Source organism: Silurus aristotelis (genome assembly GCF_946808225.1).
Source record: "Silurus aristotelis genome assembly, chromosome: 13".
Lineage (NCBI taxonomy): Eukaryota > Metazoa > Chordata > Actinopteri > Siluriformes > Siluridae > Silurus > Silurus aristotelis.
This window is the reverse complement of record NC_139586.1, coordinates 24100566-24127678: the sequence shown is the minus strand read 5'-3', so window position 1 is coordinate 24127678 and position 27113 is coordinate 24100566. Positions and strand designations below refer to the sequence as shown.

Below are 27113 nucleotides of genomic sequence, written 5' to 3'. Positions count from 1 at the left end.
TTAGTGGAACATCTCCGCAGAGTAGAGGTTATTATAACAGCAAATAGGGACTAAATGTGGAATGGGGTGTTCAAAAAGCACATACCAACCTTATGATTTACATTCCATTATTGGCATTTGACAGACTTTATTTAGCGACTTACGTTTATCTCATTTATACAGCTATGGGGGTTAAGGGCCCTGCTCAGGGGCCCAGGAGTAGCAGTTGGTGTGGCTGGGATTTGAACTCATGACCTTTTAAATCCAAAGTCCAATGCATTAACCACTAAGCTATCCCCTCCACATCCGGTGTCCACAAACTTTTGTCCATAAAGTAATGCCACTATATAATTGCTCCTGAGAAACCGAAATAGAAAACCATTTCACTCATTTGTAAAATAACCGAGCAAAAAAACAAGACCTGACAAATCGGAATAATATCATATTAAATATGTACATTAACCATAATTAATTCATATTTAATATATAAGCCTTTTAATAATATTGTACTTTGCCCCTTAAAGATTTAATCTTGTTTTAGTTTGGATGATCGTAAATCTGCTACCATTGTTTTCGTCAGCACAGAGTGAAGCATCCTGAGACCGAAATCGCCCTGATCAGCAGAAACAGTGTGAGAATCTACCATGGGTACAGATAACATCCTACAGATATGGGTTCATTTGATCCCACACTGTAATAAAGCTGACTTGTCCTGTAAAAAAGAAAACAAATGTTTGGATAATTATCACACACACACTTATTCTCAATAGCAGGTGTAGTGCCGAACCTTAACTCACTTATTACTGTGATTTAAAAAAAATATTTCCAGCCTTTCACATTTATAAGATACATAAGTTTTTATTTACACAAATTTTACAGGTTGAAAACAAAGTTCTGTACAGAATTGTAACTTTCCGTTTTTTTAACGGTACAATATAATATTTATCCATTTTACAACTTTTTTTTTTTTTCATTTCATAAATTTCAATGCGATAAAAACGTGAAATTGTAACATTAACTAACATTATTTCAAATAATTATAATATAACAAATACTGTATCTTTACCACATAAGGAGAAGGTGACTGGTATTGTATATTCTAATAGCTGGGACAATAGATGGATGGATGGATTGATAATGTAGATAATTCATTAATAATTTAACGGTGATGATGCTCATAATTAATAGGACCTAATTATACTTGCATTGTTTTTGTTAGTTTTTTTTAGTTAATGGGACATGGAGCAGGCTGGCTGTAGTTTAGAGCTGATCGAATGACATTATAAATTAAACAGTTTTATAAGAAAAATAATTCCTATCTTAAATACAAGCCACGTTTCTGATTCACACCGATGTAAAAGCAACATGTCCATGTAGAGGAAGGAAGAAAATCCTTCCTATCATGTGTGCCGCCATGTTCAAGGTTACATTCAGCAGTTCGGCAGTTCAAGGTCACTTTTTGTTCACACAGCAAACAACAAAGTGACGGGTGACTGTTTATTCTTTAAAGACAGGACTCTGGGGGCAGGCAAATTGAAAGGACTTTATTATTTTATTTTTTGGCATAATTATTTTGGATGACTAATCATAAATGTTTTTTTGACGCTTTTGACCGGTTCTGGGAAGTCTGGGCTAAAATGTTAAATGACTATAAGGAAGGTCAAAAAGGAAATGATCTTAGAATAAGCTCATAAATATAAACCTTCCCATCATGAGCCATCTTGAGGTTGCGCCAGCTCTAGTCGTGTCCCACCTCATGAAGATTATGGACCTTCAAATAACTAGATGCCGACCCCCGAACTATCTAGAGACGTACCATCGCCATTTAAATCTCGCTTCATGTAGAGTTTAGACATTGGACCTCTTTGAGGGATTAAAGGCTCTGGCATGGAGGAGTTGGTGTTGGATCTATGATGATCTGAAATGTTCAGCTATTTTATGAGTTGCTCAGTACCTCTTGGTTCCACAACATCAACTGACTGTATAAGACTGTAGAAAGGACATTATTAATCATCTCACACTCCAGTGTAAATTGTGAAAAGCGCTATAGAAATAAACTTGTACTTTAATTTAGTGCAAACACAACGTCGAAGCTGCTGTTCCACATAGCTGGGGTATAAAACGGCATGTAACTGAAGAGAAAAATCTGTAATTCCTGCTTGGTTAATGAAGAGCATGGTTGGCCTTGTTGTTTTGACCTTTTAGAATTTTGCTTCTCAGTAACAAAGCTCTGTACAAAGTAAGCGCTCTGGTTAATTCCTGAAATGATTTGTTTTATAGCAATAGAGGGGACAAAATTACAATCTAAACATAATCATGGTCCTCCACAAAGGGGTTATTCAGGACACGGCTTGGTTTAGTTGCAAGCTCCAGCAATTTAAACATGGTCTACCCCTACCCCACCCCACCCCGGACATAAAACACACTATATGGAAAAAAAATTGTCGACACTTGACCAAACAATTTTGTATGTGGTTCCTGAACATCCCTTTCCACAATAAATTCTTGGAACATCACCCGAACATCGGGTGATGTTCCACTAGATTTTGGAGTGTGCTTGTGAACATCTGTGATCATTCAGCCTCGAGGGGGTAACGTCAGATACTGATGTAGGTGAGGTGAGGAGACCTGGGCTGCAGTCAGCATTCACATTCATCCCAAAGGTGTTTAATAAGGTTGAGGTCAGAACTCGATAGTAGGAAATCTTCCACTCTATCCCATGTAAAGCAGATCTTCATGGAGCTGGTTTTGTGCACAGAGACATTTTCATGCTGGAACAGGTTTGGGTCTCCTAGTTTGAGTGAGGGGGGAAAAAATATAATTCTAAATATCTAAAGACGTGCACCTCCAAATTTGTGGAAAGACCAAATTAAAATGGAAAAGTCAGGTGTCCTGGTACATTTGTCCATATACTGTATATATGTCATGCTCTGTTATTCTTAAATAGTTTTTTATTCAGTAATGAATTTAATTGAGATTAATCAATGCCTCCCTCCACTCTTTCTCCATCTAGGCCAGAGGACGCTGCAGCACAGTGGAGATGTTCTGGAGACCCAGGTGGTTGTGAACCCATCACACAGTTTGGTGTGTTTAGAGGTCAGTCAGCCCTAATCTGTGTGTGTGTGTGATGTGTTCAATTATTGTAAGAATTTCTTAACTAAATCCAGGTGAACAATGTGCGATTATGGCCACGGTTTGGTTGTCTGAAACAAATTTCGAAAATCTTGCAAAATTTATATAATCCGAGGCTAAACTAGTCTTTGTTCTTTGGTTTGACATGTTCATCGCCAGCCGATTGTTGGCTTTGCAATCATATTATTTCTCTGATTAAATTCTAGCAGCGGCAAAAGATTTCAGACTCTTTCCTGCCGTTTGACTTTTCCTACGACGAGCGTCAAACCAAGAACCAATAGGAGCGCCGAACCTGATGTCGCAATTGGGCAACAACTTCAGTCCACCTCAGGGAAAATGTCAAAACAAGTCAAGGGGACAGTACATTAAGAAGAGAAACTAATTTAGTTATGGAGGGAACAGGAGTGTTTTTTGACATTTTTGTGATCAAGGATTGTCATGAACAAAATGAACACCACGGATTGTTTTTGTTTGATGCAAACTACCATTAGTGAGAGAACATGGTTCTGAATGTGTCACAGATTTGAATCTTTTAATTGGGTGCTTCAGTTTTTGACTGTCCTACAGTCTGTCATTATTATAACTGAGATCATACAGTGTGACACAGGGATCATGTTCATAGAGTCTGATGAGCAACAAAGTATATTAAAAGTCCCACGGTCTACTTTACATAAAATCTATACATTTAATGATCTCCTTGATGCATTCTGTTGAAGAATAAACATAATTTTTCCATTTTTATTCCTTCAGTAAAGATTTTGTGGCGGTCTGAGAGGTGTTGCTCTGTCTAATTTCTGACAGGAAAAAAATAGAAAAATAAATCAGGCTTGAACAAAAATTTTGTATTTGGTAATTAACATACGTTGACACTTCTTATCCTAATTACACTGTTGTGGGGGGTCCCCAATTTGCCCTAATTTTGTTATAAACTAATCTAATCTAGATTTCTGTTTGAAAAAAAATCTAATTTGGATCAGTTTATTATGAATTGTGGCAAAAAATGGACAGTATCGCTTTGGGCAATATTTCAATATTGGTTCTGAATGCAGAAGTGTGAGGATTGGTTTTTGTAAAGTTACATTCGTGGAAATGTGCAAAATTTGATAATTTATTTATTAGTAAATGCTCAGCGCCATACAAGTGGTTTGTAACATACACAAAATGAATGTAAAAAAAGGTTTAGTAAATAAAAATATCTTCGCCTTGGCATCTGATTGCAGATCACGTTGTGCAATGAGACTTTTTAACATACACAGTGGAAAATGCAGGTTAATTTTGCTCAGATTGTTGGATGTGCTGTAGTGTCAGAATGTCCTGCACAGTTACATCATTATAAAAACAGAGAGCTTGTAGAATAAATATTCAATCTTGTGGTTAAAATGAAGGCATTGCACAAACGTTTCCATTCAGGAAATTCTGTTTTCAATGCTTTACACAGTGGAAAAGTCATAATTTGATTTGGGGGTTTTCCCCGGTCGCAACAAAATAGTCAAATATTCATAATTGAATATTTTGTGCTGTAACATATCATCTGGTGAACTGTTAATTTATGTTTTCTGGTTTGTTTTGTATTTCCAAGGTCCGTCGGCTTATTACTGACGTGTCTCGTCACAAGCTGCTGATTCTGGCCGGACAGTGTGTGGAAGATTCTGGTGACCTTGTGTTACAAACGGGTTGCTTTTCCCTTAATGACTTTATCCAGATATTTGCTCATGAGGAGGTGAGGAACTGGTATAGTAATATATATAGTAATACCTCTCTGATTATGGTGTGAAAATTGCTTCATGAAATCTTAATTTCTTTTTTTATTCTAATGCAGATTGGTGAGATGTTGAGCTCGGCTGACCCTACACACAAAGCAAGCCTTACACTGAGTTGCCCCTTATCTGGATCCTGGAAAAGCTCCATGTTGGAGAAGCACAATTTGCAAGACTTTATTGAAATCAAGACCAACCCACCATCAGTGCTGCCTGAAATGGAAGGCCTGCAGGAGTTTACAGAGTACCTTTCTGAGTCTCTCGAACCTCGGTTGGCTTTTGAGCTCCTTGAGCCTCCTAGCACCGTCGGTTTTCTAAAACTGTCCCGTCCCTGCTGCTATGTGTTTCCTGGTGGTAGAGGAGACTCCGCCTTCTTTGCTGTGAACGGTTTTAATGTCTTGGTCAATGGTGGGTCAAATTCACGCTCATGTTTCTGGAAACTGGTGAGACATTTGGACAGGGTGGACTCAATACTTCTGACACACATTGGTGCGGATAACTTGCCGGGTATGAACAGCTTCCTTCGGAGAAAAACGGTAGAGCAGGAAGAAGAGGATTCAGCTGGTTCCCAAAGCAATGAAGACTGGCAGAGGAACTTAATATCTCCAGAAATCGGGGTTGCGTTCCTTAATGCCCCTGAAAGACTTAAGACACTTCAAGGTGATCCGAAGGTCTTGCGCGGCTGTGATCAGGTTTCACTTACACTACAGTATCTAGAACGTTTATCAATTTCTCCAGAATCCCTCAGTCGTCCTAACAGTCCAAATATTGACCCGCTGATCCTTTTTCAGAAGATGGGTGTCGGCCGTTTGGAACTGTATGTTCTTAATCCAGTCAAAGGAAGTAAAGAACTAGAAACTTTTATGCAAAAATGGCCCAGCTGTGTATCTGGTGTAAAGGGTTCAGAAATTCCTTTACCCTGCCTGGTTTCTATATGTGCATTGTTGGTATGGCATCCTGCTAACCCTCAAGAAAAAATTGTTCGTGTTCTTTTCCCTGGTTGCACACCACAGGCGAAAATATTTGAAGGGTTGGAGAGGTTGAAACATCTAGACTTTCTTAAGCACCCAGTGGTGAGTTTACATGATCTTGACTCATTGAAATCTGACAAGCAACCAAAGCGTACAGAAAGCAAAGAAAGCCTTAAGTCTCTCACCAAAGATTCGAGACCCGTGAGTGCCTTACTCGTCAAAGACAAAGTGAGCAGAGTTGACGTGAAGAAACAAGACACTAAAGTGAAACCCAAATCTATAACGGAAACCGGAGTAAAAGAGAGTAAAGAAGTCGAGGAAAAAGCGAAGCCAAAAGATGATGCAAAACAAAGACTCTTTAAGCCATTGGTTAAAAAGGAGCCTGTTAAAGAGGAGAAAAAAGAAGTAAAGAAGAAAGAGGAACGGCCCTCAACCAGCCTTTCGACAAATCCTCCCAAGAAAGATGAAAATCTTGACAAAAAGAAGGAGTTGATAAAAAAAGACTTGGGACCCAAAACTAAAAAAGATGTTAAACCTGAAATAAAGAAGGAGATTAAGAAGGAGGCTAAACCAGAGGAGAAGAAAATGACAACTAAGCCAGCTGTCAAGGACGCCAAAAAAGCATCTGGAAGCGCATCTATCGAGATGAGGAAGCCATCCAGCAAGAAAGATTCGGCAATCAGTAAAAAGGACAGTTTACCAAAAGGGATAAAGCCGAAACCAGAGAATAACGAAGCGCACATTCGGAAAACAAACTCCGACCAAAACTTGTCTGAGGTTCATCGAGTATTGGATGAGGAAGGGAATTGTTTGGGTTCTGCCGCAGAAGGCACCGAGCAAACTGAGAAAGATGAACATCAGTTAAACGGAGCCCAAAGTGGAACAGACTTTTCAGACACTCCAGAGAAATTTCGATGTACAGAGACATTATCTGCCTCACATTCTGCTCTGGGCTCTCCTTCACCACTTGCAAAGATTCCAAAAAATGAGAAGAGTGTCAATTTTGATCTCACACCAATGGAGCACGGGTTAATTGACGGAGTTCTTGAAACGGTCTCTCCAGCAAACAGTGCAGCACGGGTACCATTTTGCCAGTCACCTAAATATAATGATCAAGACACTGGTCCTGAAGATATTCATGAGGCAGTTAGTTTAAAGAGTCTCCCAGTTGCCAACTCCACCTCTTTTAAGGACAACATCCCAGATGTCTCATCCACAATCACATCCCTACCTGCTCAGGAAGGTTCTCCACACTCAACTGAGGTGGATAATTCTTTATCAGTTTCTTTCAAGCAAGTATTACATCCTGTTGGACAATCAGAAGACTGCATATACACCAGTGGACACGATTCAAAAGCATCTATGTCATTACCTTTAAGGACATTACATAATGATGACCCAAACTGTAATGGTTCCGAGAAACCTCTCTCTGGCCCACAGTCTCTTTTCCCCGATATCCCACCTCACGATGTTGACCTTTGTTTGGTGTCACCTTGTGAATTCGAGCATCACAAATCTCCAGACAACCAAACAGGGTTACCTAGCCCAGGTCCTCCGAACTTCTCACCTGAGAGGGACCAGTCTGAAAAGTCAGCAAAATCACTTTTGCAGTGCAACAATAACAGCATCTGTAACTCTTCACAAGGCCAAGTGACAACACTGACCTCTGTCAGTGACTCCTTTCCTACTGTCTCAGACTCCGATGTCCCGCCAGCTACCGGAGAATGTCCTTCAATTAGTGATGACTTGGATTCTGATGAGGAGTCTGCTGACCTTTTCCCACCCATTCATCCACATGATCATCCCAGCAGTCACTCATTTCACATAGATCCATCACATTCCTCTCCAGATCCCCCTCCAGCACCAATGAAGGACTTGCCTCCCCTCCCACCTCAACCTGGCACCTGCATGATTGACCCAGAAGCTGATCCCCAAGGCAAGTCCTCAAAGAATGTAGCTGCAAAGGCCAAAAAACCTGCAACTTCTGGCACACAAAAGCTGGCAGCAGCAAATAATACAGCGCAAAGTAGCAAGACGAAGGCTGGTTCTCAGGCAACATCAAGTGGTACAATTAGGTATTCGTCAAGCTTGGATACAAAGTCTGCTTCACGGAGTACCATTGGTAACACAAGACCAGTGTCCGGAAGTGCAAAACCACAATCAGGTGTGTAGTATACCATTTTAATTTACCAGTATAAACCTATAAATAGGTTTAGCTGAAAGTTCATACACGGAGATGTTCAGCACCCCCAAACATATACGTGGAATACTTCACATCCGACTTAAACCATTCAAGAACAGCTCCTAAAACCAGAGCCAGAAACAGAACATTTTCAAAACCTAATAACACACCTAATATCTAATAACATAGATAAACACAAACAATACACATTTATATGCAGCACAATATAAAACAAAAATACACTTCAACTACACTGTATGGACAAAAGTATTGAGACACCTGACCTTTCCTGTAGTTCTTCTCCAGATTTTAACCACAAAGCTGGATTTACACAATTGTACAAGACGTCTTTGGATGCGCTATAATACAATTTTGCGATCACTTGAACTTTGTTCCAGCATTGCAATGTCCCTGTGCACAATCTAAGCTCCATATAGATATGGTTTACATGGTTTGGAGAGGAAGATCTTGAGTGGCCTGCTATAGAGCTCTGATCTCAACCCTACTGAACACCTTTAGGATCAATTGGAACTCTGACTGCACCCCAAACCTCCTCACCTCACCCACATCAGTACCTGACATTACTAAAACGCTTTTGGCTGATGAACACATGTCCACAAGCACCCTCCAAAATCTAGTGGACCATCTTCCTGGAATAATAGTTCATAATTGCAAGAGCAAATTGGGACTAGACGTTGAATGCGATGCTCAAAAAGCACATACCATACTTAGGACCAGGTTGTGCTGGAAAAAGAAGAAAACTAATCATGGAATTGATTTATTTTACATTTTTGTTGTTTATTAAAGACCTAATAAACTCAAAACATAATCGCATAACTCCTTTCTTTGCAGGACCAATGGGTAACAAGTCAATTTCTGCATCAGTTTATCTGGACCTTGCATACCTACCCTCTGGCTATGCAGCTTCTACAGTCGGTGTGGATTTTTTCCGCCGCGTTCGCTCGTCCTGCTATGTAATAAGTGGGGAAGAATCATACAAGGACTCGGTCATGAGGCCCATCCTTGAATCTCTGTTAGAAGGCAAAGCAGCCTGGCCCAACATACAGGTTGGTTTATGATTTAACTTGTCTTTAGCATGTTTCTATAGATTTAGTTATAAACCTTTTATGGAGCCCATTTGCAGTTTTTGTTGGTTAATGCCAGCCTGCATTTATTAGCATGGTTGCGGTTGGTATTATGAGAAACAAAAACTGTCAATCATCTTTGGGTAACTAAAACAATTTATTTAGATTTACAGTTTTTCTCAGTTTACATTTACGCCAGTGGTCCCCCCTCAGATCAACAAATAATCAACCAATAATCAACTCTGAAAAAGCTCAAAGGTGAATCTCGTGAACCTTCAGTTTGGTGAGCAAATACAGACGAAGCAAAATAAAGTATTACAGTTTCTGAAAATGGATGAACAACTAGGAACAAACGAACAGTACAGTAAAAGTGTAAATCCCGTCCGGTTTCGATATATCAATAAAATCAATCGAAATAATTCAAATATGTAATCAAATACAGCCAACCCTGACAATTCGCCGGTTCGGAACTTGTGGCTCGGAAAATTTGCAGGTTCTTATTTGAAAACTAACCAACAGAAAGTTGCGGATCATCCTTAAATTCGCGGGAATCCGTAGCGGGACCGAACCTTAGAAAAAACAATTTAAACTGTTTTCACTAACAAATTTCATAACAAATGTTAAAACTTTTTATTGTATTAAAGTGACATAATGTCTAGATGAATTCACTAAGGTACCATAGGGGCTGCGGGGTTCCGTCCAAAATTCTGGGATTTTCAGGGGGTCTTAGAACGTTACCCCCCCCCTGAGTTCGGGGGGACCACTGTAAATACTTTTGTGCTGTTAAAATCCATATCTGCCATACAGAAGAAATTCAGCCTTGTGCATTTTTAATCATTGTATATCCAAACCGTAATTAACATCAGGAAACACTGAAACCGTGCGCCGTCATACAGACGACTCGACTGAACATTTAGACGATTTGGTTTGTGAACAATGACAAATGGACTTGATATTCTCATGGCAATGATTTGCTCATTGACCCAAATATTACTTTCGAGAGATGAACTAAGGATTTTGAGTAGTATAGACTTTTGCAAGAACTCCAATGTGTGGTTCTATTTTTACAAATTGTTTTGAGAAATGCACTTACTGGTTTGCAAAGGATGAATCGAGAAATGCTCTAAAGCCACTGAGGAAAAACTGCAAAATAATTGATATTGAGCTAAATGTTATGTTTTGCTTTGTCCAATTTATTAAGTGTTATTGATGCTTCTCTTTTTCAGGTCACACTGATCCCCACTTTTGATTCGCTAACAATGCACGACTGGTACCAAGAGACGCACGAAAGGCAAAAAGAGCTAGCGATAACGGTGTTGGGAAGCAACAGTACCGTGGCCATGCAGGATGAAACGTTCCCTGCTTGCAAAGTGGAATTTTGAATGGGAAGTGGGGAAAAAGTAATAAGTCCTGTTTGAGTGATTCGAGCACTTAGGCCAAGAGAGAAATTTCGGTTCAGAGCTTGGAAACGTTTGTGTAACAGCTCAGATACGTGTTAACCTTTAAGGAAAAGCTTTAAGCGTTAGCTAAAAAAAAACTGTGAATCTCCATTAATGAAGATTTACAGGAAGTAATAGAATATTAGAATTGTGTGAACAAATTTTTTTTCTTTTTGTATTGGTAAAATATTGGTTTTACCAGTTCCCAAGCTGTATAGACTTTATAGATCCTGATAAGATCGAGTTTCTTTTATCCCATTCCTACAGTCTGTTGTTGTCTGTTGCTTGGTTGCACAGTTTGGATTTTTAGCACAAACAGGGAAACACAAAACACAGAGGACTTTGTGATGGACAGAAAAGAGGTTCGACGGTCATCGTCCTGGTCCCACAGGGTTCTTTTTATTGTCTCTAAATCGCAAAAGTGTCGCTTTGGTTGTTCGTATATAATCAAGCACATCCCTGGTTTTCCTTCTGTAGATCCGAGATCACGACTGCATGTCCGAACAGTTTGATGTCAGTATTTTTCATTTTCACGCTTGCAGTTGATGGTGATCCTGCACCACTCACAAGCACAAGTGTTTTCTAACTAATTGTTTACTGCAGCCGTTGGATTTACTCTGCGTTCGACTGAAGCTTAAAAAAAAAACACAGGAAAAACCAAAGAACCCACCCCCCAAAATTTGGATTTTCAACTTGGAAATTTGGGTTTGGTCTCCTCAACTCTACATCAATGCTTATACAAATAAAACATTTCTTATAGCTAGATTTATTGCTGTAGCTGGCTAGATTGTTGTTTACAAAATACAAAACAAAATTACGCATTTATTCCATTAGTGACCCAAATGCTTCTGAGGACAGACTTATAATTTTTTAAGTTAAATCGAACGCAGCATTAGTGTAGTCCAGGGCTACATTTGATCTAGTGACGGTACACCGTGTGTCAATCGGTTTTTTGTTTGTTGGTTTGTTCAGTTGTTGTTGTTGTTGTTTTTTTTACACAATCATGTATATTCTTAATTTTACGATTCAGAAACTTTTGGCATGTTTTGATGAATGGTAAATGAGACACTAACCCAATGTATCTGGTTCCTGTATTAAAATATTAAAAAAATAAATAAAATGCACCAGATGAACACGACTTCATCTTCTGCTCGAGACATGCTGCAAGTTTGATTGAACTGCAAAGATCTGTGAGATGGTGAGTGCCATGGCATGGATGATGGTATTAGTATGATCATTGAACCTTTCCAAGCTGATCTGTTTGAACAGAATGTACAGATGTCGAGGAGACCTAAACGCATGGGCCAGTGCACCACAATCAGCAGGTTACTGTGGAAATAGAAAACGGAAGAAGTTGAAAGCAAAACTCAAAATTTTATTATACATTAAATGTTCTTTCACACTAGGGTTTATCAGGGGGCTAAACGTAACGATTCAGGGTAGATTTTATCCATAATTCAGAAAAAAGCAATTAACTAGGAATAAATTGCCTTAAAAGATACATTACTAAAAAACTCATTTTGGGAATTGAACTCATTCCTTTAATCAGTGAAGGATTTTCTGTTCCCGCATTGAGGAAATGGAGCATGTTGTAAAAGAACACTGTATGTCTCTCTGATTAAGTGATGGTTACTGGAGAAGTGTGGATGTGGTTTTGTTGAGCATTTTCATTTGTGTACTTTTTTTTTTCCAGCGTTTGTTTCTTCCACAAGCCTTAAACACTATCATATCCAAGTTGGCTGAACAAATCATATGCTTCAGATACATGATTTGCATACTTGCAAACCCGGGTTATGTGTGAGTGAAAATCCATTTGCATTAAAACAGTCTGCACTATTTCATCGTGTTTGTGCTCTTCTTTCTTATGTATATATACAGTAAGTGTGTGTGTGTGTGTTTTTGTGTATGTATGTGCGTATGTAATTTATAATGATGTCAGGAATTAGAGAGCTGTGCATAAAGAAATGCCTGATAATCTCAATGACCTACTGATGGGTCGTTCATGAAAGTCCCAAACTGTGTGTTTCACCTGCCTGTCTAAAAGTCTGTGTTGGTAAACTTGTCCTCATCTTCACTCATATCTTCAAAAGATCACTGGAGCTGTGTGTAGTTCCCTGTTGCTTCAAACGCTTTACTAACAACTCAGTCCTCAAAAAAACAAAACAAATCACTGGTTTTGATTAATATATTCTGTGATCGTAAACTCGTTAGAAAGACTGGTCCTGGCCTACTTGAATGACATCACTGGACCTTTGCTGGATCATCTTCAGTTTGCCAACAGAGCAAACAGGTCTGCAGATGATCAGCATGGGCCTGCATTATATTCAGCAACATCTTGATAGATCAGGGACCATCATTCGTGACCCAGATCTCTGTGCCTACCCCAATCTATCAGTGGATCACCATCTTCTTGACAGACAAGCAGCAGACAGTGAGGCTGGGCAAACTCACATCCAGGTCTCTTACTATTAGCACTGGTGCTCTCCATAGTTGCGTTCTCTCTGCACTGCTCTGCTCTCTGTACACAAATGACTGCCCCTTTAAAAAAAAAAAACCTCTGTCAAGCTCCAGAAGTGTGCGGACGACACTACAGTCATTGGCCTCATCCAGGATGGAGACGAGTCTGTCTACAGACAGGAATTTAAAGAGTTGGCTGTCTGGTGCAATCACAACGACCTCGAGCTCAACATGCTCAAAACAGTGGAGAAGATTTTGGACTTCTAGAGAACCCCCCCCCCCACACACACACACACACACACACACACACACACACACACTCACCATTATAAACAGCACCTTAACAAGTTTCTGGGTGCCACAATCTCTCTGGACTTGAAGTGTAATAAACTATAAAATAATATTGACTCTATTGCTAAAAAGGCCCAGCAGAGATTGTCCAAATGAGACATCAGGAGGCTACAGCGGACAGTTAGGACTGCTGAGAGGATTATTGGTGCCCAACCTCCAAGATGATCTCTCCTCCAAAATCTCAAAGTGTGATTCATTCATTTTCTACTTGTATGTGTATGTAGATGTGTTGGGGGAGCTGCTTATTGAAAATATCACATTTTATTTCTGATCAAAGAAACGAAATAAACTAAATGACTTAATGTAGTATAATAAAATAAACTAATTAAAGTAAAAAAAATATATAAAAATGTAATGTCCTGATATGTAAAACTACAGAATTCAAAGAGGGTTTATTTTCATATTCACATGACTGACTGTTGTAAATGGTTTAGTTGGATAAAGAACAGAGATCCAGCTGTTGCATGAACAGCTTTAATCCAGACACACTTTACTGATGTTGGTTAACTTCAAAAAGCATTCAGTTACCTAGTTGGCTTCAGCACAAATTCTGGTTTGAAGTATTGTCTCCCTCTGCTGGACAAAACTAGATGTAGCGGTGAGCGTTTTGTGCCCTTCTCCTTTTTGAGTCCACATCCTTATATTAAACTCGTGCCCATAACTTTGTAATTAATGTTCGGTTGGAACAGTGTTTCACAGCCACCTGGTCCTAGATACCCCCGGTGTTATACTGTTTCCCTGCTTGATCAAACTTTCAATCATTTAGAAAGTGTTTGTTGATTAGTTTTAAAGCTGACTGAACTAATAAAGTGGACAGAACTCTATAGTGTTGTGAGAAATATACATTAATAAGTGATTAAGGTATTATTTGTATAAGGTGGTAGAGCATTTTCACATTTAGCTCCTAAACTCTGGAACAGTCTTCCTGACAGTGTTTGGGGCTCAGACACACTCACCCAGTTTAAGTGCAGATTAAAAACATATCTTTTTAGCAAAGCCTACACATAACACACATCACATATCATAACTTTGTGCTCCAGAACATCTGATCACATGCACATTATCAACTTGTGCTGTTAATATCATGAACAGCAGCTACGCTAATTCCTCTCCACTGCTTCTCTTTCTCTCCCCATCCCGAGACACCCTGAGGTTTGGCCAGCTCCAGTCACCTCGGGATGATTACGGACCTTTGAAGAAGTAGATGCCGAACTCGCAAACATCTCGAACCATCTAGAGACGTACCAGTCCCATTTGGATCCCGCTACATGTGTGGATTTCGACATTGGACCTCCTGGAGTGTTTAAAGGCTCTGGCATGGAGAAGCTGATGCTGGATCTGTGATGATCACAAATGCTGAGCTCATAAAACTAGGAGCTACTAACCATATAGACTGTATAAGGCTGTAAAAAGAACATCACTTATAATCTTGCACTCCAGTACTCATGTTAGTTCTCACTCTCCAGTGTTCTGTATTGTTGAAAGATTTATGATCAAACTCTTGATGTCACCCAAATGAGGATGGGTTCCCCTTTTGAGTCCGGTTCCTCTCAAGGTTTCTTCCTCATAACATCTAAGGGAGTTTTTCCTTGCCACAGTCACCACGGCTGCTCATCAGGGATAAATACACACCATTCACCTTCACTGTTGATTTGTGTAAAGCTGCTTTGAGACAATGTCTGTTGTGAAAAGCGCTTTAGAAATAAACTTGACTTGACTTGACTTGACTATTTGTGTAGCCTTTTAAGCACTATTAGCTTTGAACACCATTGAATATTCAATCTACTAAAAGCGACGGTTAAAGACCTACCTCTCCCTGAAACACTTGAATTAGCACTTTCCAGGTTTGCTTTGTAGAATTCAAGAGTTATATTTAGATTAAGTTTATAATCTTGTGTACCAGTGTAGATTTATTCATTGCTAGGGACTCAAAGCACTTTTGTACGTCGCTCTGGATAAGTCCATCTGCCAAACGCCGCAAATGTAAATGTACAACACACCACAAATCAAGCATCTGTGGAGGTTTCCTACATCTCACAGGGTAACGTCTCTCTGCGAACCCCGGTGCGGTTCAGGTGTAACTAGAATCGTCACATCTGGTTTATCATTGTGCGGTTCAGAATCGTTCATTGTAACCGAGGTAAGAGGGGCAGTCTCAACAGCATAATTTACCTTGCTATTTAAATCAGAGACATCGTCAGATGAATCAGGAACAGATAACAGTAAGGATTTTGCCTGATTATCCACCAGCTGATCTGCATGACGTCTCCATGTGTTGTCACCAACCTCTACTGTGTACATCAAGGGACCAGTTCTGGTGGCGATGGTACCTGGCTGTCATTTTTCCAGTCTGTAGTCACATGCTAAGACTGCTTGTGCTACTGGGAAGTTTCTTGCTTGTCTATCGTTCATGTTTGTTTTCCACATCACGTCAAACATCAGGTTTGATGAGATCCAAGCGAGATCTTAAATTCCTCTTCAAGAACATCATCGCTGTTGTTTGACCAGTCATGGAGTGTGTTGCATTTCTGTACATAAAAAGGAAGTTGTCTATTTAGTTTTGGAGCGAGATGGTATCATTGTCCATTGCATTTATTGCTTTCTTAAAGGTTTGTACAAACCTTTCTGCCAAGCCATTAGTGGCAGGATGGTATGGTGCAAAAGTAATGTGCTTGACTCCGTTCAGATTCATGAATTTCTGAAACTCAAATAAACTGTCGTCCATTATCCGTGCATATCTGTTCTGGCAGCCCGTTTCTGGAGAATATTGATCTTAGCACAGAAAAAGTCTTTTCAGATGTGGTCGTCTTTATTAGAACAACTTCAGGCCACTAAGAATGCGCGTCCACGGCGATCAAGAACATGGAGTCCTTGAATGGCCCAGCAAAGTCGACATGCACTCTTTTCCACGGTGTTGACGGCTACTCCCAGGGATGCAAAGGAGCTAATGGTGGAGAGTTCTGGGTCCTTTGACATCCTGGACAAGCCTTTGCCAGAGCCTCAATCTGCTTGTTGATTCCCGGCCACCACATGTAACTGCGAGCAAGGTTTTTCATTTTTACAGTGCCCAAATGTCCTTCATGCAGTGTGTCCAACATCTTACTGCGCAATTTGGTAAGCCATACATTAGAGTTCCTTGACACACAGAAAGCTGTTCTCTCCTTGCTGTGAATGCCGGATACAGTAAGTTCCCTTGTGCCGGCCACCCACGTACTGTAATATCATAAACCTTAGACAATGTCGGGTCATTTCGGGTTTCTGGATTCATCGCCTTTGACTCTTCTGTCAACTTCAGTGGAAGACACGACAAGCCATCCGTGTTACCGTGTAGTTTGGTGCCTTTGTACTCGATATCATATTGGTGAGCACGCAAGAAGAGTGACCAATGCTGCAGCCGTGCTGAGGCCATCGCTGGGACACCCTTCCGAGCGTTGAAGATCGAGACCAAGGGCTGATGATCTGTGATCAGGGTAAATCGTTGACAATACAGATAATAGTGAAATTTGTTTACACCCCACACGAAACTAAGTGCTTCACAGTCTATTTGTGCATAGTTACGTTCCGCTGTCGTTAGTGATCTAGATGCAATCTTTTTTAGTGCCATCTGGAAACTTGTGTGACAGCACTGCGCCAATTCCATATGGTGATGCATTGCATGACAGTCTGATAGATGGCATAGATGGATTAAAGTGTGTCAGCACTATATCAGAAGTTATGAGCCTTTTGGTCTTTTGGAAAGCTTTTTACAGCCGTCTGACCATTTCCACTGTGTCCTTGTTTCAAAGGATGTAGAACAGTGGAGAGGTGTGGAAGAAATTTGTGGTAATAGTTCACAAGTCCGAGACTGGAGTTGAGACACTTTTTGTGGGTGTGGTGCATTTAGCACAGCTTAAATTTTGTCTTGTGACTTGTGTAGACCATCTTTGTCTATCACATGACCACAGTAAGAAATCCAAGACTTAAAGAACTCACATTTTTCTTTGTTGGCTCTTAGTCCATACAATCTCATCAGCACCTGTTGCAAGTTTCGGAGGTGATCTGTATCATCCTTCCTCATTACATTGATATCGTCCAGGTAACACTGCGTTCCTGGGATACCCTGCAACACCTGGTCCATCGCTCTCTGCCACAAAGCAGGGGCAGAAGCAATTCCAAAAACAAGACGGTTGTACTGATAGAGCCCTTTATGTGTTTTGATGGTCAAGAATTTCTTGGATTTCTCATTCATCTCCATTTGGAGGTAAGCTTGAGCCAGGTAAATTTTTGAGAAGTGTTCTTCACCGGACAAGGGTGCAAAAATGTCTTCAATGCGTGGCAGGGGATACTGTACTGCTTGAAGCGCTGGATTAATGGTCACTTTAAAATCCCTGCAAATACGTACATCTCCTGCTTTCCCTTTTTGATCACTGGAACTATGGGTGTTGCCCATTCACTCCATTCAACCTTTGTCAGAATTTCAATTTTTTCAAATTATCCAGCTCTGCCTCCACCATGGGACGAATTGCGTACGGGACTGGGCGAGCTTTAAAGAATTTTGGAGAAGTGTCTTCGCTTTTATTCCGTTAAGTGTTCCTATTCCTTTCCACAGGTTCTGCATTTTCGATGATTTGCACTAGGGTCTTTTGTGTCTCTTTGTTTGTGACTTGCTGGGACACATCCAGTTTTTTTATAGCGAACAATTCAGGCCCTCCGTTTTCCAACACAAAGAAGTACAATTGCTGCTGATTTCCTTTGTACTTTACAATTACTGTTAATTTCCCTTTCAGAGACACGTTTTCACCAGTATAGGTCTTTAATATCACTGATGTGCTTTGCAGTGATATTTTTGAGAACAGTCGCTGGTAATCAGCTGCTGAGATAACCGATAAGGCCGATCCAGTGTCTAACTCCATTTTGAGTTTGACTCCTGACACTTCCGGTGTGAGGCAAATAACTCTTCGGTCTGTCTCCTAAATATTTTACAGTTCCAAACATGAAAGATCATCTGTACCTGAACTCGTGTTTGTTTCATTTTCAGTTACTTGATATACAGTGGCGGATTTACGTTTCTCCTTGTGTGTTCTGTCTTTTTGTATCCTCTGTTTGTCCATTTTGCATACACGTTCGATGTGCCCCTTTTTATGGCATTTCCTGCACTCTTTATCTTTGAACCAGCAGTCATTCGCATCATGAGACATTTATCCGCAGTGATAACGTTTCTGTTTTCTTTCCAATTTCACTGAGAGTTTATTTGTTGCACATTCCATTGTTTTTTGATGCATCTTTTGCTGCAGTCTCTATGGATATTGCTATGTTCAGTGCACAATCAAGTGTCAAGTCTTTTTCTGTCAACAGTCTTTTTTGTGTGCTTTCATTGTGCATTCTACACACAAGCCTGTCTTTTAATGCATCTGCCAGTCCAGCACCACATTGACAATGTTCTGACTATCGACGTAGCTCAGCTATATATATTCAGAAATGATATTCAGAAATGAATATTTCTGAATATTCAGAAATAGAATACAACTACTAATACAGCATAACATGAGTCACCACTAGAGGGCATGCTTATCACAGAATGCTGATACCCAATAGTACATACATTACAGCACATGTGTATAATACAGCACGAGTTAGTCCAATATAGATTGGAGCTATGGGATTGTGTTAAAAATCATTGTGGCTGCCAGGAAAAACTATTTTGGAGTTTGATACTCCTGGTTTTGATCAGTCTGTTTTACCTGCCAAAGGATGGAGTCTGAACAGACTGTATGCAGGGTGTATGGGGTCCCCCTCTACATTTCTCCCAGCTTGGTTCCTCACATGGAGGGCAGGTTTGTCACGAAAGTGATACCTGCTTTCTCATGCAAACATACTGTAAGCTCACAGATATTCACAACAGACTAGTGTCAGAGAGAAAAAATGACCAGTTTCAAGGTAAATGCATTTAATTTGGACTGTTTAAAAATGAGATTTTGGAATGTTGTGGATTTCAAGTGTTTGTTGATACTATATTGTATCAACAACAGAAGTTTTTTTTTTCTAGAAATTCGTATTTTAGGATCTCAGGAGCAAACTGAATTACTCTCCAATCCCACAATTTTTATTGGGGGCGTGGTTAAGTCACTTCATGTGAAGTCACATGGGTTTTGAGTTTCAATTTCGTTTCATCAGTCGATCTGTGAGTTTCTAAACTATTTCCGTGCTGGATTTTACTGCGGTCCGAGTTTTATACATTTATAACCATTTCTTTTGTTTTACTCACTATTGCAGCTCAAGCATTTCCTAAATATTTGAGCTTCTTTCCCTTATAAAAAAATCTTTTTAGAACTGTTGATATACTTAAGAGTTCATCATGGAAGCTGGTTTATTCAACTATCAAGAGCCAAATTTTACGTTTGGTCGGCCAGGTATGGTTTCATTGTACACACAGTGCATTAAAAAATGTATATATTATTATTATTATTATTATTATTTATTATTATTATTATTATTATTATTATTATTATTATTATTATTATTATTATTATACACTCATTATCTTATAATGACAAAATGAAAACAGAATTCTGGAAATGTCTCTTCTTCTTCTTCTTTTGGCTGCTCCCATTAGGGGGCGCCACAGCGGATGATCCGTCTCCATACCCCCCTGTCCTTTACATCTGCCTCTTTCAACCCAACTACCTGCATGTCTTCCTTCACCACATCCATAAACCTCCTCCTTGGTCTTCCTCTTTTCCTCCTTCCTGGTGGCTCCATCCTCAGCATTCTACCTACCGATGTACCCCATGTCCCTCCTCTGCACATGTCCAAACCATTCCAATTGGGCCTCCTTCACCTTGTCTCCAAAACGTCCTACATCCCTCTAATAAACTCATTTATAATCCTGTCCATCGTCGTCACTCCTAACGAAAATCTCAACATCTTCAGCTCTGCTACCTCCAGCTCCACCTCCTGTCTTTTACTCAATGCCACTGTCTCTAATCCATACAACATCGCAGGTCTCACCACAGTCCTATAAACTTCCCCTTTCACTCTCAGAGATACTCTTCTATCACAATTCTGGAAATGTCTGTTAAATTTCTGAATAAAAGAAGATAAGAAATAAGCTCAGGTGCCTTCCATTTCTCTTGATCGTTGCTGAGATGTTTTTACACCTTGATTAGAGTCTACATGTGGAAAAAGTGTATTGATTGGACATGATTTGGAAAGACACAGACCGCTCTATAGAAGGCCTCACAGCTGACAATGCGTATCAAAGCAAAAACTAAGCCATGAGGTCATTGGAACTGCCTGCAGAGTTCAGAGACTTAATTGGTGCAAAATTGACAAATAGATGAAGTGTGACACAAACAGGACTCTTCCAAGACCCCGATGGCTGACTGAGCACTGGAGATCCTGTGTGGATATGGGACAAAGTTCCAGAAGGACATCCTTCACTGCAACCCTCCACTGATCTGGGCTTTATGGCAGAGTGGCTAGACGGAAATCTCTCCTCAGTGCAAAACCCATGGAGTGGGCGCTTGCAGTTTCCCAACATGCACATGAAGGACTGGGAAAAAAAATTAGGCACCATTCATCACCTGCCCAAAACCAAATCCAAATAGTGGATTATGGTGGAATGATTTTGCTTTGTGTTTACATATTTAGGTTTAATATATTCATAATAAATTATATTTGAATTATTTTGTCCACCCCAGTGTGAAATCTTAAATGGCATGTTCATCTTTCAACCTGTTTTGTGTGTGCATTGATACTTATCAATAAACAGATCCTACAACAGCAAAGAAGGACAACGAGAAGAACAGAAGAATTTTCAATGTTGTAAAGCCAGCAGATGAAAGTCCTCAGGAAGAAAATAAAGGCAGGAAGGGGCCTGTAGGTAAGAAATATACTGATTAAACACAAATTAATTGAAATAATCAAATTATAATTATGAACCCATCATTTTGGTTTCCTCTCTGGCAGTCTTAATGTTTCTAAAGAATTTTTTACATAAATTGTACAAAAAAAATCGATTTTACCATCCTAAAGTTCATACTTATTTTTACTAAAATTTTTTACTTAATCTTTTGGAACAACACATCCTGTGTTTTATTGCTCTTTTACCACAACAATTTGCCACTGATTACACTTGGGGAAAAAAAAAAAAACATCGTACATGTATCTGTTTATATTTGTTAAAATTTATGAAATGGACAAGAAGCAATTTAGAATTTGCTCTCACTTACTGTACATTATAACAGCAATAAACAGAGAAAAAAAGCTGCATGAGGAAAAACAGAAACTAACATGATTTATGATTTATTTACTAACTGTCTAAATGTCTTATTAGCAGCACCACGCCTTAAACACTTACCTGCCTTTGTTGGTGTATGTCAGTGTAATTATAAATATTAAGAGGTAACAAATAAAAAAAACTAGTAATTGTTGGCAAAATACTGTCCTTCACTTTATCTCTAATTTAAAGTTGATTATTTCCTATAACACCATGTCCTGCAGGACATTGCATATCATTGTTTGTCCCTTACATATTGTATTACCTACTTAATTTACAGATATATTTCCGAATTTACATCTACTCGAGACTCCATGGAGATCAGTGAACTGGACCTCAAAGTCAGTATTCCAGCAACTCTACTATGTACTTGTGTAAAATACAGTATCTGCATTCTCAGAGTGTTTAAATCTTATTGTGTGCTGTATACAAAGGTCCAGAGAGGAACTGATGGAGAAGGTTGAGTCATACAAACCGGCCGGTGGGGCTGTGTCCCGGGCCAGAGTCCTGTTTCTGGGTCCTGTTGGTGCAGGAAAGTCCAGTTTCATTAGTTCTGTGCAGTCAATCTTTTCGGGGCGCGTCCTTAACCGGGCCATGGTGGGTTATTCGTCTGCAAGCTTCACAAAAAAGGTAAAGGAGACAAGAAAGAAAGAGACATGGACATGTGCTTGTTAAATCGAATTCAGTAATTGGCTGTACAACAGGTTGGGGGTATAATAGATGGCAAAAAGAGAGGATTATATAAAAACCTGAGGATATATGTAAGCTGCTACAAATTATACAATACTACAAATTAGTGGTGGAAAGAAAAGAATGATAGTAAATAAGAATAAAATAGTTTTTCTAAAACAAATAAATGACATAAGTAGGGAGGCAATGAACACATAAGGCTAATTATACTATAATGATTATGAGGACAAGCTACATATCATAGTTAATACATATCGAAAATCTTTATCTCTAACCATTACAAAGCACTGATGCTGGAAATCCATTCAGTAGATTCTTCATGTTCACGTGGTAAGTATATTGGATGCATAAAAATGATTCAAATGTAATGTCTTGTGATGCAGCTCCAGTCCTTCCAGATCAGACGAAGTGGAGAAATACCACTCCCCATGCCACTGGTCCTGTGTGATATTATGGGGATTGGAGAAGGAGACTCGACTGGATTGAGCCTTTATGATGCGCTGTGTGTTATCAAAGGACATGTGATAGAGGGACATCAGGTACATCTTTTAAACCTGTATAGAATGATTGTGTCCTGGGGAGGGATATTATACAGTAATGAGGGACGCTGTAATAGATAATAGATCATGTAAAAAAGATGTCACACAAAGATCAGCATTATTTCAAAGTGACAGGAGGCATGGTGTCTTATGGAGGCATGCATTTGTGCGTGTCAGTCTTACAGAAGTAAGCATGGACTCTGAGTAAGCCTAAAGGATGACTGTTTTTTGTGTGTTTAAACAGACAAGGCCTTGGTGTGTGTTTCGGATTAAAGGAGATGTTCTTCCTAGTTATGGAGGCGTTGCCTTTGTGTGTATCATTCCTTCATAAATAGGCGTAGCCTCTGAGCGTGTCAGTACTACTGAAGGAGTCGTTTTTTTTTTTTTTTTATGTTTCATTTCTAGTGAAACAGATGTGGCCTTGGTGTGTGTATCAGTTTGATTAAGGAAGATGGGCCCTCTGTTTTTGTTAGTCCTAGATATGGAGGCATGGCCTTAGTGTGTATCAGTTCAACAAAAATAGGCGTGGCCTCTGTGTGTTTCAATTTTTGTGTCCTTTATTTTTGAAATCAGGATGAAATTGATGTCTAAAGGCTGTGAGTCATTAGTACTACAGTGAGGGTATGATGCTTTCTGACAAAGGCAGTGACACCCCCCTGAAAAAAAGAGAGAAATCTAGCAATAGTGCTTATAGTCTTTTTTTTATTGCTCACAGTTCCGTGCAGAAGAGCCGGTCAGATCTGACAACACGGAGTTCATAAAGGAACCAAGCCTCAAAGACAAGATTCACTGCGTGGTGTTTGTAGTGGATGCGTCCAAAATCAACAGCTATGCGAAAGGACTGAGCAGCACATTTCAGCAGCTCCGAGAAAAAATCAGCAGCCTGGGTGAGGCTCATTTCATATACCAGCTAGAGGTCGACCGATTTTACAGATACCGATAGCTAGATTGGATCGCACTTGCCGATAACCAATTAAACAATCGATAGTTTTTAAAATGGATACTGGATTTAAAAAAAAACATAATACTCTGTGTGAACTAGAACTGAACATTATTATGGACATAAAAAATTAAAAAGTACTGGATCATGAAACTGTGCTAAAGAAAATAAATATGTTAATTAAGAAATATAATTACATAATTAATCATTTATAGAGCGCACTCAGGTGTATCACGTGTAAAAACAAACAGCATGTGGCCTCAGTGCCTCCAGGGGCAGCTCTCGTAAAGACTGGAAAAACAAACGGTATGGATTGTTCGAGCAATCGACTACCAGTGCCGATTAATCGGCAAAACCGATTAAATGATTGACCTCTAATACCAGCAAATGTTTTTAAAAAATTATAATGTTTTTCAGGAGTTTTAGATATTACAGTTTTTCTCAGTTGCTTCGGAGCGTTTCTCAGATCAGAAATGAAATTCTCAAAACTCCTTGTTCAACCTCCACATCATTTAGTAATTTGTGCTCATCATAAAAACATTTCTTGTTGCTTTGATCAAATTGTGAATGCTTTAGTACGTTCATTTAATCAAATTGTGTACAAGTGTCTGCTGTTTCCTACATTTTTAGTTGTTTATGTTCATGTTGATCAAAATATATTATACTGGTTTCACCTGAATAGTTTTAACCCCCAATACATCTCAGCATCAGTTCATTGCATAAGTCATTGAATGCAAAATAGTTAAACCACTTCTCATTTAAAATTTCTATTAACTTTTTTTTTTATTTTTATGGTCCATTGATGAATTGTGCAGATGAATCTTGAATGTCACTAATGAAGGCGAGTGAACAGCATCAGATCAACCGATAATCAACTAGTTCTCTGAAATAGTTTAAAGGTGAATCTCATGAACTTTCAATTTGGTGAGCAAATACAGACGGAGCAAAACAAAGAATTACACTTTTCTGAAAATGGATGAACAACCAGGAAATGAACGAACAGTACAGTAAAAGTGTGAGTCCTGCCTGGTCTCTTCCAATCAATATAAATCGAATATGCAATCAAATAAATTAATTTGTGCTGCTGAAATTCATAGACGCCAAACAGAAAGAAGTCTAATTTCGTGCATTTTTTTAGTCACTGTGATCCAGACCATAGTTTATCAAGAAATCCTAAAACTGTGCTCCATCATAGTGACAACATGACTAAACATTTTTTACGATTTTGTTTGCGAACAATGACAAAGGGACTTTTTATTCTGATAGAAGTTAGATGTTCATTGACACAAATACTTACTTTTGAGAGATGAACTACGGATTTTAAGAAAAGTACAGGCTTTTGCAAGAAATTCAATGTTTTGTGCTGTTTGTACAAATTGTTTTAAGAATTCACTTACTGGTTTGCAAATATTAAGGATGATTAAAGAAATTCTACAAAGCAGCTGAGAAGAGAAGAAACTGTAATAATAACAAAGAATCCAGACTTCGAAGCAGCTTTACAGAATTTAAGAGTTATGGTGAACAATGTGTATTTATCCCTGATAAGCAAACCATGGAGATTGTGGCAAGGAGAAACAATGCTAGTAAGCTGGGGTCAGACATGATACATCACCCCTGGAGTACAGTAGGTTAGGGGTCCAAGAGTGGCACCTTAGCGATACCAGGGCACCCCCGACCTTTCGATCATTAACCCAGAACCTTAACCACTGAGCTACCACTTCACCAGAAAGAGAAAAGGGAAAAAAAGATCACTGAGGGAACAGCTATGTATAGCTTTTATGACAGAGTGATAATAAGAAGCAGAAACATATCAGTTGCTGATCAGTTACTTCAGGCAAAACACTGTGGTAAAAGTGGAATAAAGCATAAAGAGACATGCTTTATTAGGAAACTATCTTCAGGGAGGTAACTCCACTTTCCACATTACACCACCCTGCTGCTGATTATTTACTTCTAAATCTGTGTGTTTTAGACTTACTTACAGTAAATTGTTATATACACATATATGTATAAATATATTTACGCAAACAGTAACTCTGTGTTTATTGCAGGTGTGCACCAGGTGGCACTGCTGACTCACGTGGATGAAGTGTGCACCCAGACGTCTCGAGACATCAGCCAGGTGTACAGGAGCTGCCAAGTTCAGCAGCTGGTATGTGCACAACCATAGCATGTACATGGTTGTGTGTGTGTGTGTGTGTGTGTGTGTGTGTGTGTGTGTGTGTGTGTGTGTGTGTGTGTGTGTGTATTTCAGTATATATTTTAGCGTCCTTGCTCTGTGCTGTAATGTTCAGATGGTGAAGGCCGGAGCGCTTCTTGGAATGGCCTTATCCTACATCGTACCTGTGAGAAACTACTCCTCCCAGCTGGATCTCGATGACAACATGGACATCTTACTGCTCAGTGCTGTCGATCACATCCTGCAGTACACTAATCTGTACTTCCAGGACACTGCTGTGGAATATAAAGTTATCAGCTAGAAAATGTAGAACCGATGCGCTGATACGCCGCTTATGTCTTTTCTGATTTCTGGGGGGGGGTTTGGAGAAGATAAGATTATCCAGTCAGTGGCAACTGCTACAATTTTGATCTTTTTCTTTTTTCAGTAATTAATTTTGTGTAATGTACTTTTACAGTTTTTCTTTTGCTTTGGAGAATTCCTTCATATTATCCTTAATATTTGCAAAAAAAAAAATTTTTCTAAAACAATTTGTTTAGTGAAATCCTTAGTTAATTTTTCAAAAGTAAGTATTTGTGTCAATAAAAATCACAGTCATCAGAATGAAAAGTCCTTTTCTTATTGATCACAAACAAGATCGTCAAAATGTTAAGTCGTGTTGTCAGTATGACGGTGTTCAGTTTCAGTATTTCCTGATGTAAACTATAGTTTGCATTGCGATGATTGAAAAGGCACAAAGTTTAATTTCTTATGAATTCCATTCATGAATTTCAGCAGCACAAACATATTTAATTGATTACATATCTACCTTTCTTCTCTCCATCATATCAGCTATCTCTCTCCCTTCACCAGTCATAGTACCAACATTTAATGTACCAACCCGAACCTCCACTCTCCTCCACTTCTCCTTTTCCTGCTGTCTCTGTGGTCTTTTTTCTCCTCTCCTTCTCCTAATTCGGCCAACAGTAGCCTAATTTCCACTGGTACCCTGTTGGCTAACGATGCCTGTGGTTGTTGTTGGTAACCAGGGCCTCGACCGATCCGGTGTAAAATTCTCTTTCGTGATCCGCATATTTGATTTGGCACATGTTTTACGCTGGATGCCCTTCCTAACGCAACCATCCCCATTTATCTGGGCTTGGGACCGGCACTAAG

The 27113-nt window shown here is 39.3% G+C and overlaps 2 protein-coding genes across 8 annotated transcripts in view; both read left to right on the top strand.

The window, feature by feature from the left end:
- The window catches only part of map1sa (microtubule-associated protein 1Sa), a 28593-nt gene extending 16913 nt beyond the window's left edge, over positions 1-11680 (top strand). Inside the window, exons 3-7 of the mRNA XM_083559015.1 lie at positions 2993-3075; positions 4691-4831; positions 4931-8003; positions 8874-9088; positions 10333-11680. Coding sequence (XP_083415141.1) covers positions 2993-3075; positions 4691-4831; positions 4931-8003; positions 8874-9088; positions 10333-10488 — 3668 coding nt within the window. The 3' untranslated portion in view covers positions 10489-11680. The remainder of the gene's footprint in view (positions 1-2992; positions 3076-4690; positions 4832-4930; positions 8004-8873; positions 9089-10332) is intronic.
- A 4931-nt stretch (positions 11681-16611) lies between these two features.
- On the top strand, positions 16612-26561 carry LOC310736002 (interferon-induced protein 44-like). Of its 7 annotated transcripts, none has more exons than XM_083559361.1 (9): positions 16612-19261; positions 19305-19742; positions 21104-21214; positions 21891-21951; positions 22045-22240; positions 22684-22839; positions 23555-23726; positions 25831-25931; positions 26074-26561. In XM_083559361.1, the coding sequence occupies exons 2-9, from the start codon at positions 19688-19690 to the stop codon at positions 26257-26259; spliced, it is 1038 nt and encodes a 345-aa protein (XP_083415487.1). In that variant the 5' UTR covers positions 16612-19261; positions 19305-19687; the 3' UTR covers positions 26260-26561. The 7 variants fall into 7 exon arrangements, with proteins under 7 accessions (XP_083415487.1, XP_083415489.1, XP_083415491.1 ...); XM_083559363.1 differs by having other exon boundaries at positions 16634-16823; positions 19661-19742; XM_083559365.1 differs by lacking the exon at positions 16612-19261 and having other exon boundaries at positions 19477-19552; positions 19661-19733.
- Positions 26562-27113: the final 552 nt, after the last annotated feature.

Coding starts and splice junctions, on each gene's coding strand:
- LOC310736002 (XM_083559361.1), top strand. CDS start 19,688: ATGGAAGCTGGTTTATTCAACTATCAAGAGCCAAATTTTACGTTTGGT. Junction 19,743..21,103: donor TTTTACGTTTGGTCGGCCAG/GTATGGTTTCAT, acceptor ATCAATAAACAG/ATCCTACAACAGCAAAGAAG. Junction 23,727..25,830: donor AGAAAAAATCAGCAGCCTGG/GTGAGGCTCATT, acceptor TGTTTATTGCAG/GTGTGCACCAGGTGGCACTG.